General features: G+C 34.8%; 1 protein-coding gene across 13 annotated transcripts in view; it reads left to right on the top strand.

Annotated features, from left to right (window-relative positions):
- PPIP5K2 (diphosphoinositol pentakisphosphate kinase 2) overlaps window positions 1–12,651 on the top strand; it is a 93,728-nt gene that overhangs the window by 45,708 nt on the left and 35,369 nt on the right. For all 13 annotated transcript variants that reach the window (XM_072597294.1, XM_072597292.1, XM_072597301.1 and 10 more), the window contains exons 13-19: window positions 44–153; window positions 4,257–4,342; window positions 6,016–6,141; window positions 6,324–6,445; window positions 6,757–6,939; window positions 7,381–7,522; window positions 9,066–9,289. In XM_072597294.1, the coding sequence (XP_072453395.1) occupies window positions 44–153; window positions 4,257–4,342; window positions 6,016–6,141; window positions 6,324–6,445; window positions 6,757–6,939; window positions 7,381–7,522; window positions 9,066–9,289 (993 nt within the window). The remainder of the gene's footprint in view (window positions 1–43; window positions 154–4,256; window positions 4,343–6,015; window positions 6,142–6,323; window positions 6,446–6,756; window positions 6,940–7,380; window positions 7,523–9,065; window positions 9,290–12,651) is intronic.

Below are 12,651 nucleotides of genomic sequence, written 5' to 3'. Positions count from 1 at the left end.
TGTTACATGAATGAATATTTATATGATTTAATTTATTTTGTAGGAAGTGTTAGATATTGCTCGACAACTTTTAATAGAACTGGGACAAAATAATGATTCTGAAATTGAAGAAAGTAAAGCAAAACTTGAACAATTAAAAACTGTATTGGAGATGTGAGTATCTTTAGAATTAGCCTATAAATGTTTTAGTAGTCCCTAGGCATTTCAGAGAATCTTTTTCAACCTTATCCTTTTGTCTTTTTGTCTCCTTCTGTGTGTGTGTGTCTATATATAATGAGAAAATTATTTTCCTGTTGAAAAAATGTTGGTGTGTTGAAATAGAAATACTTCTTCAATAGCATTCCCAATTTACATAAAAAACTGAGAGAGGAACTCAAGTGTGAGCTTTCTCTTATGTAATAAAGAATATGACTGTTAAGTTCACAGAATCATAGATGTAGAGCTAGAGCGGACTTTGAAAGGTCAGCTAGTTCAAACTCATCATTTTACTAATAAAGAACCTGAGAACCACAGAGGAGAAGTTACTTGTTCAAGGTTGCTCTGGTAGTCAGTGACAGAGCCTGGATTCAAACCCAGTGCTTCTGACTCCAACTTCAGCATTCTTTACACCATGCATTTGTTGTTTTATCCTGATCAATCCAATATAGTTTTTGGGAAGACTTTTCTTAGCTAAAATAAAGCACAAAATCATTCATTAAATCTCCACTTTAGAATGCTTTTTCATTATAAGTTCTACATATTGAAACCCTCCTCCTTTTCCCATGGTTGCTATTATGTTCAAAGATATTTGCCCATCACTGATGACTTCAAGTTGTTTTTTTTTTTAAGTTTTGAATTTAAATACCAAAAAAAATAACCATGAGTGTTCATATAACAAAATAGAGAAGAATTCTATGTGAAAACATCAGTTTTCCATTTCATTCTTTTTTCAAGTACATAATAAATTCTACATTTTACTTTTAGAACTGTCTTGTTTATCTTTGCTTACTTCTGAACTTCTGTGTTCTGTGCATTTTAAAGAAATGTTACAGTGGCCTTTTTTGGCATCATTATTGCCATCTTCTTCCTTCCCATTTAAAAATGGAGAGAAACAAAGATGAAAAATAAAAAATTCTTACAACAAGTAATAGTAAAGCAAAACAAAGTGTCTTGTGCCTATCTCTTTTTTTTCCAGGAGGTACGTAATAATGTGCTTCATCATAGATCCTTTGGAGAGCCTTTGGTTGGTCGTTGCATTGGTCAGAGTTCTTAAGTCTTTCAAAGTTGTTTCTTTACATTGCATTGACTAATGTCCTTATATCACCTAATTTTGCTTATTTCACTCTGCATCAGTTCATGCTGCCCAGGATTCTCTGAAATTGTATCTTTCGTCACGTCTTATAGCACAGTAACATTCTATTACATTTATCCTACAATTTGTTCAAACATTCCTTGGTTATCATGGAAACAATTTAAAGCACCCCGTTAGATTCTAGTTCTTGGGAGTGGGGGGTGGGGCGGTGTTTTCCTGGGTATAACTATCCTTGGCTTATTTTCCTGTTGAAATTTGTGTATTTCTGTTAACTCCCAGAATTCCCTTTGAAGATATTAAGGTTCTGAAAAAACATTTGTTTCTTTTTTCCCATTGGAATGTATGCACTACAGTGTCATACAGCTCCTTCTGATTGCTCAAATAAATCTACTTTTGTGGGCTTGTTTGGATCTTATAATTATGTTTCATATTTCCTACTCAGATCTAGCTAGTCTTTTTCTCAGAAATGCTTTGAGTTCCCCCTTTTCACTTAGGCTCTTTTCTCCCTCCTGTAGGATTATACTTAGCTTTGCAGGAAAAGATATTTTTGGCTGCATTCCTTTTTTTATCTCTTGCTTTTTGTAAAATTGTTTTTCAAGATCACTGTTTTTTTAGTAGAAGTTGCAAAGTATTATATCATTCAGACTGTGCTCCCTTGGTTCTTGAACTGCTTCTTTCTGGATGTTTTAGGTATTTTTTGTTTCTCATAAGAACTCTGGATTTCGATTTTTTATTTTAAGGGTTACTTTCAGGAAGTAGCCTGTGGATACTTTCTGTCTCTATCATGTACTCTGGTTCTAATAGATCTGAGCAGTTTTCAGAAATTTATGATTTCTGGAAGTACATTGTGTAAACTTTTAAAAAATTAATATTTTCAGGAAGCCCTTTGATTCTTACGTTATCTCTCCTCAACTTGTTTTTGGGGACTTTCCATACCACGTATTTTACATTTTTTTTTTCAATTGTTAGATTGTTTTCTACTATTTTTTGCTGTCTAATAGAATCATTAATTTTTATTCGATTTATTCTAGTTTTTAAAGAATTGGTTACCTTGGTAAGGTTTACCACTTTCTCTCCTAAATCATTTACCCTCTTTCCAAATCTTTCCTCGGAGATTTCATTTCATTTTGTCTTTTACTTCATTCTTTTGCATATTCATGTCGTCCTTGTGGAAAATCCATTTTTTTCTTTGAGTCTCTACTTGTAGTTATTGTGGTTATTTTCCATCTGTTGTAGGGAATTTCTGAAATTCAGTAATCTTCATTCTGGTCAGTATTTACTTTGTTTTATTCGTCTCTCCAGCTTGAATCAGATATCTTCTTCTTGTGTTTTTGGGTGAGTGGGTAGGCCCTGCTTTGTCTAGACCTGGGTCCCTTCCACCTCCCAGGATTCAGCCCTCTTAGATCTTCGAGCTTCAGAGCACTGATTCTTCAGACTACAGAGGATTAATGACCTGCAAATCTTGGGGCCTGCGGTGCCCCAGTCTGAGTGCTGGTCACTGTTCCTTCTTGTCATACAGGATTGCTGACCAGGTCTCACTTTGTTATTGCCCTCAGATTTCTGGCTGACTTTTTGTACAAATGTAGGATAAGAGAAGTCACTGAAAATCTCAATTTCTTGATCCTTATTTGGTCTTATGTGAACTTTAGGGTTTTGCTTAAGTATGTAGGCTTAACATTGTCTTCAGCCACCATGGCCAGAAGTCTAGCTTTATATTTTCCTTCTGCTCTTATCTTACCTGGCAAATATTTTTTAAAGTCACTATCACATGCACAGTACTATTCAAGGTTGTGGGAATACAAAAAAAGAAATGCATAAACCTTTTTCTAAGAAACCTTTAATCTAATAAATGTATAGAGAATATAATAAAATTTCAGTAAGAGATTACTACAAAAATATCTTGTAGCAGTGAGGACCCAGTTAGTGAATATAAATTGTAGTGGCCCCAAGCAACCTGGTTTCATGACTTTCTTTAGTTCAGCTACTTGAGTAGTTGTTTGGAGAGGATAGTGGTAGGGTTAAAGGTGAATGGAATGGAAAAAGCAAAAAATTAAAGAGATGAAAGTTCCTGTTTGAAGGACAGAGCATGATTGAAATAATCTAACACAGAAGACAGTAGAGAAGAGAGTGAAGCCAGAACAGAGTTACTAAATTTAGTGAATAAAGAGGAGTTGAGTGTCATGGACCTCTTTGGTAGTCTGGCGAAGATTCCTTCTCAGACTAATTTTTTCAGTGCCTAAAATAAAATGTACAGGATTAAAAAAAAAAGGAACCAAATTATACTGAAACACAGTTATCACAATTTGTTTAAAAAAGCAGGCTCACACACCCTGGATTAACCCATAAAAAGTCATTTGATATCTCACTTTCAAAATTCTTTAACTTTGGGAAAAATAAAGGCAATGACAATTTTTTTTAAAAGGCTAGTATAGTGATTTTTTTATATTTATAAATAAATATTTTTATATTTATAGTAATTATTTCAGCCTGGATGTTTTTAGCATAATTTTATTTTTAATTCAGTTTTATTTTTCAGTTTTAAATTCTTTCCCTCTCTATTCTCTTTCCCTTATCCTTTGAGAAAACCGGGGGTAGGCACGGGGAGGAAGCCCATTACACATGCAAAAGAAATTTTTACATTAGCCATATCTGAAAAGAAAGAAAATATTTAGTATAATTTTAATTTTTGATACAGCCAACAGGCTGTAAACACAAGGGAAGGAGAGATATTTGGGACTGAAATATATAAATATTATTTATTATTGAGCAGTTTTCCTATTTGCTCTTTTGATATTAATTTTATGTGTTTGATCAATAGCTGAAGCCCACGTCCTACCAATTGTGTCAGTTATTCAATTATTATTGATCATTTTTAATTTTTACAACGTTTGCTGTATCAGAGTTGTATATATGTGTTTTAGACTTTCTCCAGCTGTATTCTACATCTACTGTTTTTATTTTTCAGGTATGGTCATTTTTCTGGAATAAATCGTAAGGTCCAGTTGACTTATCTCCCTCATGGTTGTCCTAAAACATCTAGTGAGGAAGAAGGTATGGCATTATTAATATGTAGCATTTTTGTGTTAAGGCAGCTTGTCATAGTGGCTGAAAGGCTTGACATGGAATCAGGAACACCTGGGTTCGAGTCTTGTCTCTGATGCATACTAACTATGACCGTAGGCAAGTCACTTCATTTATTAGTGCTCTTACAATTCTGTAAGCATTGTAAGTTACAGAGAAGTTCCCTAACTTCATTGGAGGTTCAAGTTGCCATATCTAAGAGATCCTTGCATCAATGAAATCGCAGGTCTGAATACCCCTAGTCACCCTTTAGAAAGTTGGATAGTTGTGTGTGTGCATGTATGTATGTGTGTATATAGATTGTATGTATAATTATATGTACATACATATAACATACACATAATTTTATGTGTATGTAAGATTGTACATATAAACTATCTAAATATATATATATACAAGATTAATCAGCATTGATTATTAGCAGTATCTTGTGATTGACCTCAACATTAGTAACTACAAGGATGCTAGTTTAAATATGAATATGCCTTATGTGATATTATACAGACACACACACACACACACACACACACACACACACACACACACAATGGCCTATTTGCCACTCATTCATTTATGAGCTGAAAGGAATTTATCCTCCAACACATTTCTGGTAGATTGTGAACCAAGACCTCCACTCCTAATTCCCTGTAATTCTATCCATTAACTATGGAAACTATGCTGCTCTCTCCCCCAACAGAGGTATTATAGATCTATTTTAACAAAGGAAGGAAGAAATGGAGTACAAAAGATGAAACATCAGTAGTTGCCGTGGGCCACACAGGTCATGATGGTGCATGAGATATTGCAACAGATATTTCGGCATACATAAAACTTAGAGGTCCAAAAGAGTGTTCTCCTTTGGAAACAATATGTATAGTCTAACAGTACTTCTGTTGTCCGTATTGTTAGACACATTCTACTTTTTTCATCAGATTGTTGTGAGAAAAGCATTTTATGAACCCCAAAGTTCTGTGTAAGGGGAAGTTATCTCTGGTCTTTGAACATTTGATTGACAGAAATGGCTTGGGATCATTTGCTGCCAAGCTGTATAATACTACTAAAAGAAAACAAACCTGTTTCCTTGTATGGTTTATAAACTAACTTAGAAGCACGTATGGAAAGTTTTGAACAGTGTCAGCACTGATGGAGTAGGTATATAGTATCCCAAAGTGATTATAGCTTTGATGTGTAGCATTTACTTAGATGTATATATTCTTTGTATATTTGTTAAAGCATCAGTCATAAGACTTTATTGTCATTTTATAGAAAAATAACTATTTCAAAGAGGTCATTTCATTATGAGGATTAAAATTTTTTGTGTATAACTAACCCAGAAACATAGGATTGAAGGATATTTCCTTGTTCTGTTAGGTTCTATATAAAAACTTCAGCTCCAGACTTTTTTCTTAATCTTCCTAGCAGATCTTAGAACTTTACAAATAACTTATTGCTAGAATGTCCCATCATTGATTATAGAAAGGTCCTCCTCTGCGTTCCAGGAGGGATTCCATTGCATACAGTAGGTAGGTAATAGATCTTGAAGTCTAGATATCCATGAAGGAAAGACTTTGACTGTGAAAACAATTTGAATCTAGTTTTTAAAATATGTATATATGTATGTATGTATTTCTTGGTATTTTCAGACAGTCGAAGAGAAGAACCATCTTTACTTTTGGTTCTGAAATGGGGAGGAGAATTAACGCCTGCAGGAAGGGTCCAGGCTGAAGAACTTGGAAGAGCTTTCAGGTGTATGTATCCTGGAGGACAAGGTAATTTCTTCCAAGTATTTTCATCATTTTTTTTAATCTCTTCCTGAAGTGCATTGATAGTGGTTAAAAACTGTTTAATTACCAAAATTTACTAGTTTTATCTTTACTATTTTAAGTTGTGTTTATAAAAATAAAAAAAATCATTGGATAAAATTCAAAGCAATGGGGATGTCTGCTTTTAGGTGACTATGCAGGATTTCCTGGTTGTGGTTTACTTAGATTACATAGCACTTACCGACATGACCTCAAAATATATGCTTCTGATGAGGGACGAGTTCAAATGACTGCAGCAGCTTTTGCAAAGGTACGAATGTTTTCAAAAAATTATTTCTTGTTTAATAAAGTTAATATTTTAAAGCCCTTTGACCTGAGATAATTCCTGATATAGTTTTTAAAAATTTAGTGTTCATGTAAACATTTTAAAATTGTCAAAATTCAAAATTTTAAACTAGAAAACTTAGGTGATTATAAACTTTACTAATAACTGAATCCTTTCCTCTATAAAGTGTCTATCTCACAGAAATAATTTAGAAGATGAAGATAAGTGTTATTGCTCTTTCTATTTCTTTGTATATTAATTATGTTTATCTCTGTTGATTGATTTACTATGTTTAGGGACTTTTGGCTCTAGAAGGAGAGCTTACCCCCATTCTTGTCCAAATGGTTAAAAGTGCCAATATGAATGGACTTTTGGACAGTGACAGGGATTCCCTAAGCAGTTGTCAGCATCGTGTGAAAGCAAGACTTCATGAAATACTTCAGAAAGATAGAGATTTTACTACTGAAGATCATGAAAAGGTGAGGCATTGTGCTGTGCTTTCTCCACCTTTCTTCCAGTGCATTCCATTGGTCAAGATTGTTGTCAACAGAGAGGATTCAGAGGTGGCTATCTGGAGATGACCGATGACTTGCATTTCAAAAGATAAAATGGTAGAAATTAAGTAGATGTGGGTGATAGTGAATGAATTATATTTAAGGCCTTACTTAGAAACAGTCTGAGGAAATGCAGCGTTATTGACTGCTTCCTCAGTAACTTTCCTGTAGACATCCTATCCATGTTGTTGTTTTAACTGCTCTCCTACATGGATGTGGAAATTTTGTGTACTTTGACTACCCATAATCTTCTTGGTTATGTGAATTTTTGTCATGTGCAGTCATGTTGATCATTTTTTGCTTATGCAGTTTTTAGCAAATGCTTAATTAGGCACAACTAAGTATAAAACAACTTCATTTCTGCAGCTTACTCCATCTGGTAGCATTTCTGTTATCAAATCAATGCAGTTAATTAAAAATCCTGTGAAGACCTGTGACAAAGTTTACTCCTTGATTCAAAGTTTGACTTCTCAAATCAGACAAAGGATGGAGGATCCCAAGTCATCAGGTAAAAGACATGTTTGATAACGCCTGCGTTTGTCTTTGGACTTAAGATTTGTATCTATTATACAACTTTTATAAGCCTGTTTTAATTGGATGCAAGAGGCTTCCTTATCTTTAGTAATTTGCACACCTGCAATTCTTCTAAAACTAATTGCACTGTAGTATCAAGTTTAGGCAACAAGAAATACAGCCAACCTGGATTTGCTTCTTTTTAAGAACGCCTGACTGAAAAACTGGAAGATTTGGCTTCTAGTCTCATCTCAGCTTTGCCACTTAAGTATTTGATCTTGGGCAGATAACTTCATTTAATTTCAGTTTTATCGTAAATAGCTTTAGGAGAGAGCAGCATAGTCCGGTGATAAGGACACTGTAGTGAAATGATCTCTACTGTAATTGGGACTCAGCTGTTTGTAACCTGTGTGATCTGTAAAATGTGAGATGAGTCTCCATGTTCTCTCATGTCCTTTCCATGATCCTATGGTGGTGGTGAAGGATGAGGATGAGAGAGGCTGGCATTTATATAGTGGGCTGCACAGATGGTCAGGGAAGACTCAGGCTGCTTTTCTGATGCCCCTCTGTCACCCAGCTCTTACCTATGGCTCCAAGAAGCTGTAGCATGTGCAGCAGCCACACCCGAGTAAACAAGGGGCCTCAGGCTCATCCATGAGTTAGGGGGTGTCTACCCCAAGTGTGTGAAGACTTCCTTGGAGAAATAGGTGGATGTCAACAATTTGTTGCCATCGACCATGAAGGTGGCAGAATCAGACTCTGTGGAAACTCTAGAGCTTGGTTAGACGTCAGAAATGCCAAGGTCGTTCACTGCATCCTGAGCCGTTGCCAGTCATTTTGACTTTTGTCTTACCACTGGACATTGATGACTCTGGAGGAAAGAATGCAACTCTGCCTCACTTAAATCCAAATTTTGCATGAGTCAAAGGATATCCCCCGTACCATTTAAAAAATATGGCTCTTTAAAGTTTGCAAAGCACTTAACAAGTATTATGTCATTTGATCCTCATAGCAACTCTGGGACTTAGGTGCTGTTATTATCCCCATTTTACAGATGAAGAAACTGAGGCAGGCAAAGATGAAATAATTAGCCCAGGTTACATATCTCATAAGGGATTAGAGCCAAATTTGACCTCAAGTTTGCCTGACCCCAGTTTTAACACTATCTGCCGTGCTGCCTAGTTTATAGTTATCTAGGTGATCTCTGAAGTCCCTTTTGGCTATCTCAGTTCATCTACCTAGTTTGATTAAGGGAATCTAAAGAAAATAGCACTGTACAAGCAAAATTAAAAGTTACTTTAATGATAATCAAGATAATATATGTAAACAGTTCTTCACAAACCAATTTATAATGAAATATTTGAACTTGTATGTATAAGAAATACATTTCATTTTTAAAATTGCTAGTAGTAGTAATTTCCTAATTTCTTAGATTTATAAACTAATTTTTAAATCACTAAAATGTACATTAATTAGATTGATGTTTTTAAACTTTGTAATATTGAAATATTGTTTGAAAATTTATTTCCTTATTTTAGATATCCAACTTTATCATAGTGAAACATTAGAACTAATGCTACGTCGATGGTCCAAGTTGGAAAAGGACTTTAAAACAAAAAATGGAAAATATGACATCAGTAAAATCCCTGACATATATGATTGTATAAAATATGATGTTCAGCATAATGGTTCCTTGCAATTAGAAAATACAATGGATTTGTACAGACTTTCAAAGGCTTTAGCAGATATTGTTATTCCTCAGGTAAGTACAAAAGTGTAAGAATCACTTATATTGCAGTGATTGATAAATAAGTGGCATTATTAGGTAAATTTTTCAGTTTAATGAAATATTTTTCTATATCCAGGGTCATGATTATTAAAGTAAATAATGAATAATTAAATTATTAAAGTAAAAAATAATCAAAATAAATAATGCTAAGTAGATATAAAATTGTAACTGTAACTTAAAATAAATCATTGATAAGGTTTTTAATGCAATTCTAATTCTAAGTATTTTTGTTTTATCTTAGCTAAATAGTGTAGATAAGCTAAAAATAGTTATTTCAAAAGGTAATTATATTACATTTATATATAAAGTATATTTATATATTTATTTACTTTAAAAGGTAATTATATTAATACATATGAAGTATATATAATATATAAAGTATATTAATAAGTCTAGTGACTAATGAGCACTATATAGCAGTGTTCAAATAGTCAGATTTCTGCTATGTGTCCAATGTGTCCAGTGCTTAAGCAATCCAAAGGAAATTACCACATTATCCAACCATATGATTAGTTTGCCAGCCCTTCAGCCTTGTTATTCCAAGTACTCCAGTTTTGGAATTTGTTTCTAGAGTTTAATATATGTTGGAAATAACCTGCAAATATTTAGATATTAATTTTATTGAACAAAAAACTCTTTTAAAAATAATTTTTTGTTATAAGAACCAATTAACAGTAATATTTCTATGTTCAAAAGACAGAAAAAAGAATTTTACATAAAATCAGTAAATTTCCCCTGCTAACATTTTGCCTTTTTCAAGGCATATGATAACTTTAAAAATATTCTGCTTGTTCGTGTCTCCATCTCAGGCTTTTTCTGTTCTCTAAGGTTTATTTTTTTAAAAATAATACTATGGTGATCTTTCTTTTCACTGTAACTCATTATTCTCTTCCTGCCATTTTCCTCACAAAAAAAATTTTTTAAGACCTCCTTTGTGACAAATAGACCTAGTCAGGAAAAACAAATCCACCCATTGGCCATATCCAAAGATTTACATTTCATTTTTCATCTCATCTCCATCACTGTCATATCAGGAGGTGGATAGCATGCCTCATCAATGGCCTTTCAGAACTCCTAAGTCTTTGAAGGGTTTTTCTTTAAAGTGTTGTAGTTATTGTTTAAATTGTTCTTCTTTGTCTGTTTGAGTTTACATTGGTTTCTGTAAGTTTTCCCATGTTTCTATGAATCCATCCTTCTTGCCATTTCTTACTACACAGTGTCAACCCCAAAAGCAGAGTTTGATCTAGACAAACTAAATTAGGTCGGGTCCACGTTTTTGTTTCTCTCACAAGCTGGTGACATGTATTCATGAGAGATACAGTCCGGAACTGGGTCCCCCTAAAGGGGCCAGTCCAGAACTGGTTCAATTTGGGAGTACCCAGTTTTTATACCTTTTCAACAGGGGCTTATATCATCCCTCCATCATTCTACCTCCTAACGAGGAATACCTGTCCTATCAGATCACCCTCTTGCCATACTAGACCACTCCCAGCCTTGGGCTCTCTAGGTAGAAGAATCTGTCTCCACCTAATCAACTTGTAATGCAGTCTCATTATCAGTAGTGTCCTTCTGAAGAACTTTGGAGAGAGGGGCTGGTATGGTTGGGGGAGAAGAAGCTCTGAGTCTCTGAGATACTAAGAAAAATCATTTTTCACAACAGTAACATAAGATTTTTATTAAAGAAGAATTCAGATAACTGACTTAAATGTATTTGGTCCTCAAAACCCAGCTAACTGAAACCTGCACTAATTGTTCAAATCAAAATAGTTCAGCAGGTAGGTGGTCATGGGCCATTGCCTTGTTAAAGTTTGATTTTTATCACTGGTTTTAACATTAGAGTACACTCCTAGGCTTATACCATGGATTCACCACGTTGGTGCACCCCTTAATAATATTCTTCCTAGATTTTTTTTTTAAGTTTTTGTTTTAGAATTAATTTTTAGCATTCCATCAATCCATTCTTCTAGCCAGACTGTGATGTCTTGGGACAGATAAGAGTACTTTGATTATATATGGAGTACTTCACAGATTCCATCTTTCTTTTCCTAAATTCTAAGTTAACTTTACAAATTGTGGCCTTCTTTGCACATTTTTCCAGGAATCCTAAGCTTAACATTTTGGAGAATCAAAAGGGAGGACCATCTTCCCACCTTTGTGTACAGAATAGGCTTTGAATGTAGACTCCTGCAAAGATATAATGAAAAGAGAAGCTGACCTTGGGTGTCTACTACATGATACCTGCTGCATATCAACCCTTAGTACATTTTCCCACTGATAGCCTTCTGATGCTCCCCCTATTTTGGCCTGCTTTTTTGTCTAGACATACTCTTTCCCTCATTCTTTTGGGGGCCAAGAGGAAAATTTGTAAAAGGAGGCAGGAAGTAGGACCAGTGCTCATGATAATGGAATAACGTTAACTTCAGAGGTGACTGAGCTGTTCACATTTCTTTTTTTAGCTTCTAATTTCACTGCTTAGGAACATTACTAAGCAGGTTAGAACAAAAATGACGTGAATTACCACTCGAAGTAGGTAGGAACAAGTCTTTCCAGGATATTTATACTTTTTGTCCAAGGTACCTGAAGACCTGTTTAGTTTTTGTTGGGCTGGCAAACAGCCACCCTGTTAGCCCCCTTAACAGAAAGAAAAGAAAGCAGAACTGGAAAGTAAGTGGAAATTACAAAGGGGTTGTTTTGTTCAACTTAAGGAAAAACTTTCTAACATCTGGAGTTGTCTCAAAGGAGAATGGGCTACTTTGAGATGTAATGTTTCCTCTCCTCCCCCCTAACCCCACTTTGGACTCTGAAGTGGAGGCTGAGTGGTGACTTTGCTGGGTATGTTGTAGAAGGGGGAATTCTTTTTCTAGTATGGATCAGACAAGATGCTTAAGTTCATTCCCCACTTTGAAAATCTGTGATTCTCTAAAATCTAATGAGATCCACAAAAGAAAGGTTCTGTGGAGAAGAGGTGCCTGGGATAGAGCTTTGGAAGATACCCATAATTCATGAAGGAGAATGAAAAGTGGCTGGGCGGGTAGGACTAGAACAGAAAGAGAGCCATGTCACAAAACCACAAGGAGGAGTGTTCAGGAAGGGGTTATTACCAGATGGTGCAGAGAAGCCAAAAATAATGAGGTTTGAAACAGTGCCATCGGTTCAGTTAAGATGTTTGTGCAAAGGATTCACCTTTCTGGTTATCTGCTCTCAGGCTCCTTGACAAAGCTCCAGTGTGGCTTGAGCAAAGGGTTTTATCACATCACCTTGTTCAAGTTCGAATTCATTTTATTATCTCTTTAACCAACACCTCCTTCTTGCCTGAAGGTCCCACCATTTTTCTG

The sequence above is a fragment of the Notamacropus eugenii genome, chromosome 3 (genome assembly GCF_028372415.1).
Source record: "Notamacropus eugenii isolate mMacEug1 chromosome 3, mMacEug1.pri_v2, whole genome shotgun sequence".
Taxonomy (NCBI): domain Eukaryota; kingdom Metazoa; phylum Chordata; class Mammalia; order Diprotodontia; family Macropodidae; genus Notamacropus; species Notamacropus eugenii.
The sequence above is the reverse complement of the archived record's forward strand: the minus strand, read 5'-3'. Positions and strand labels throughout refer to the sequence as shown.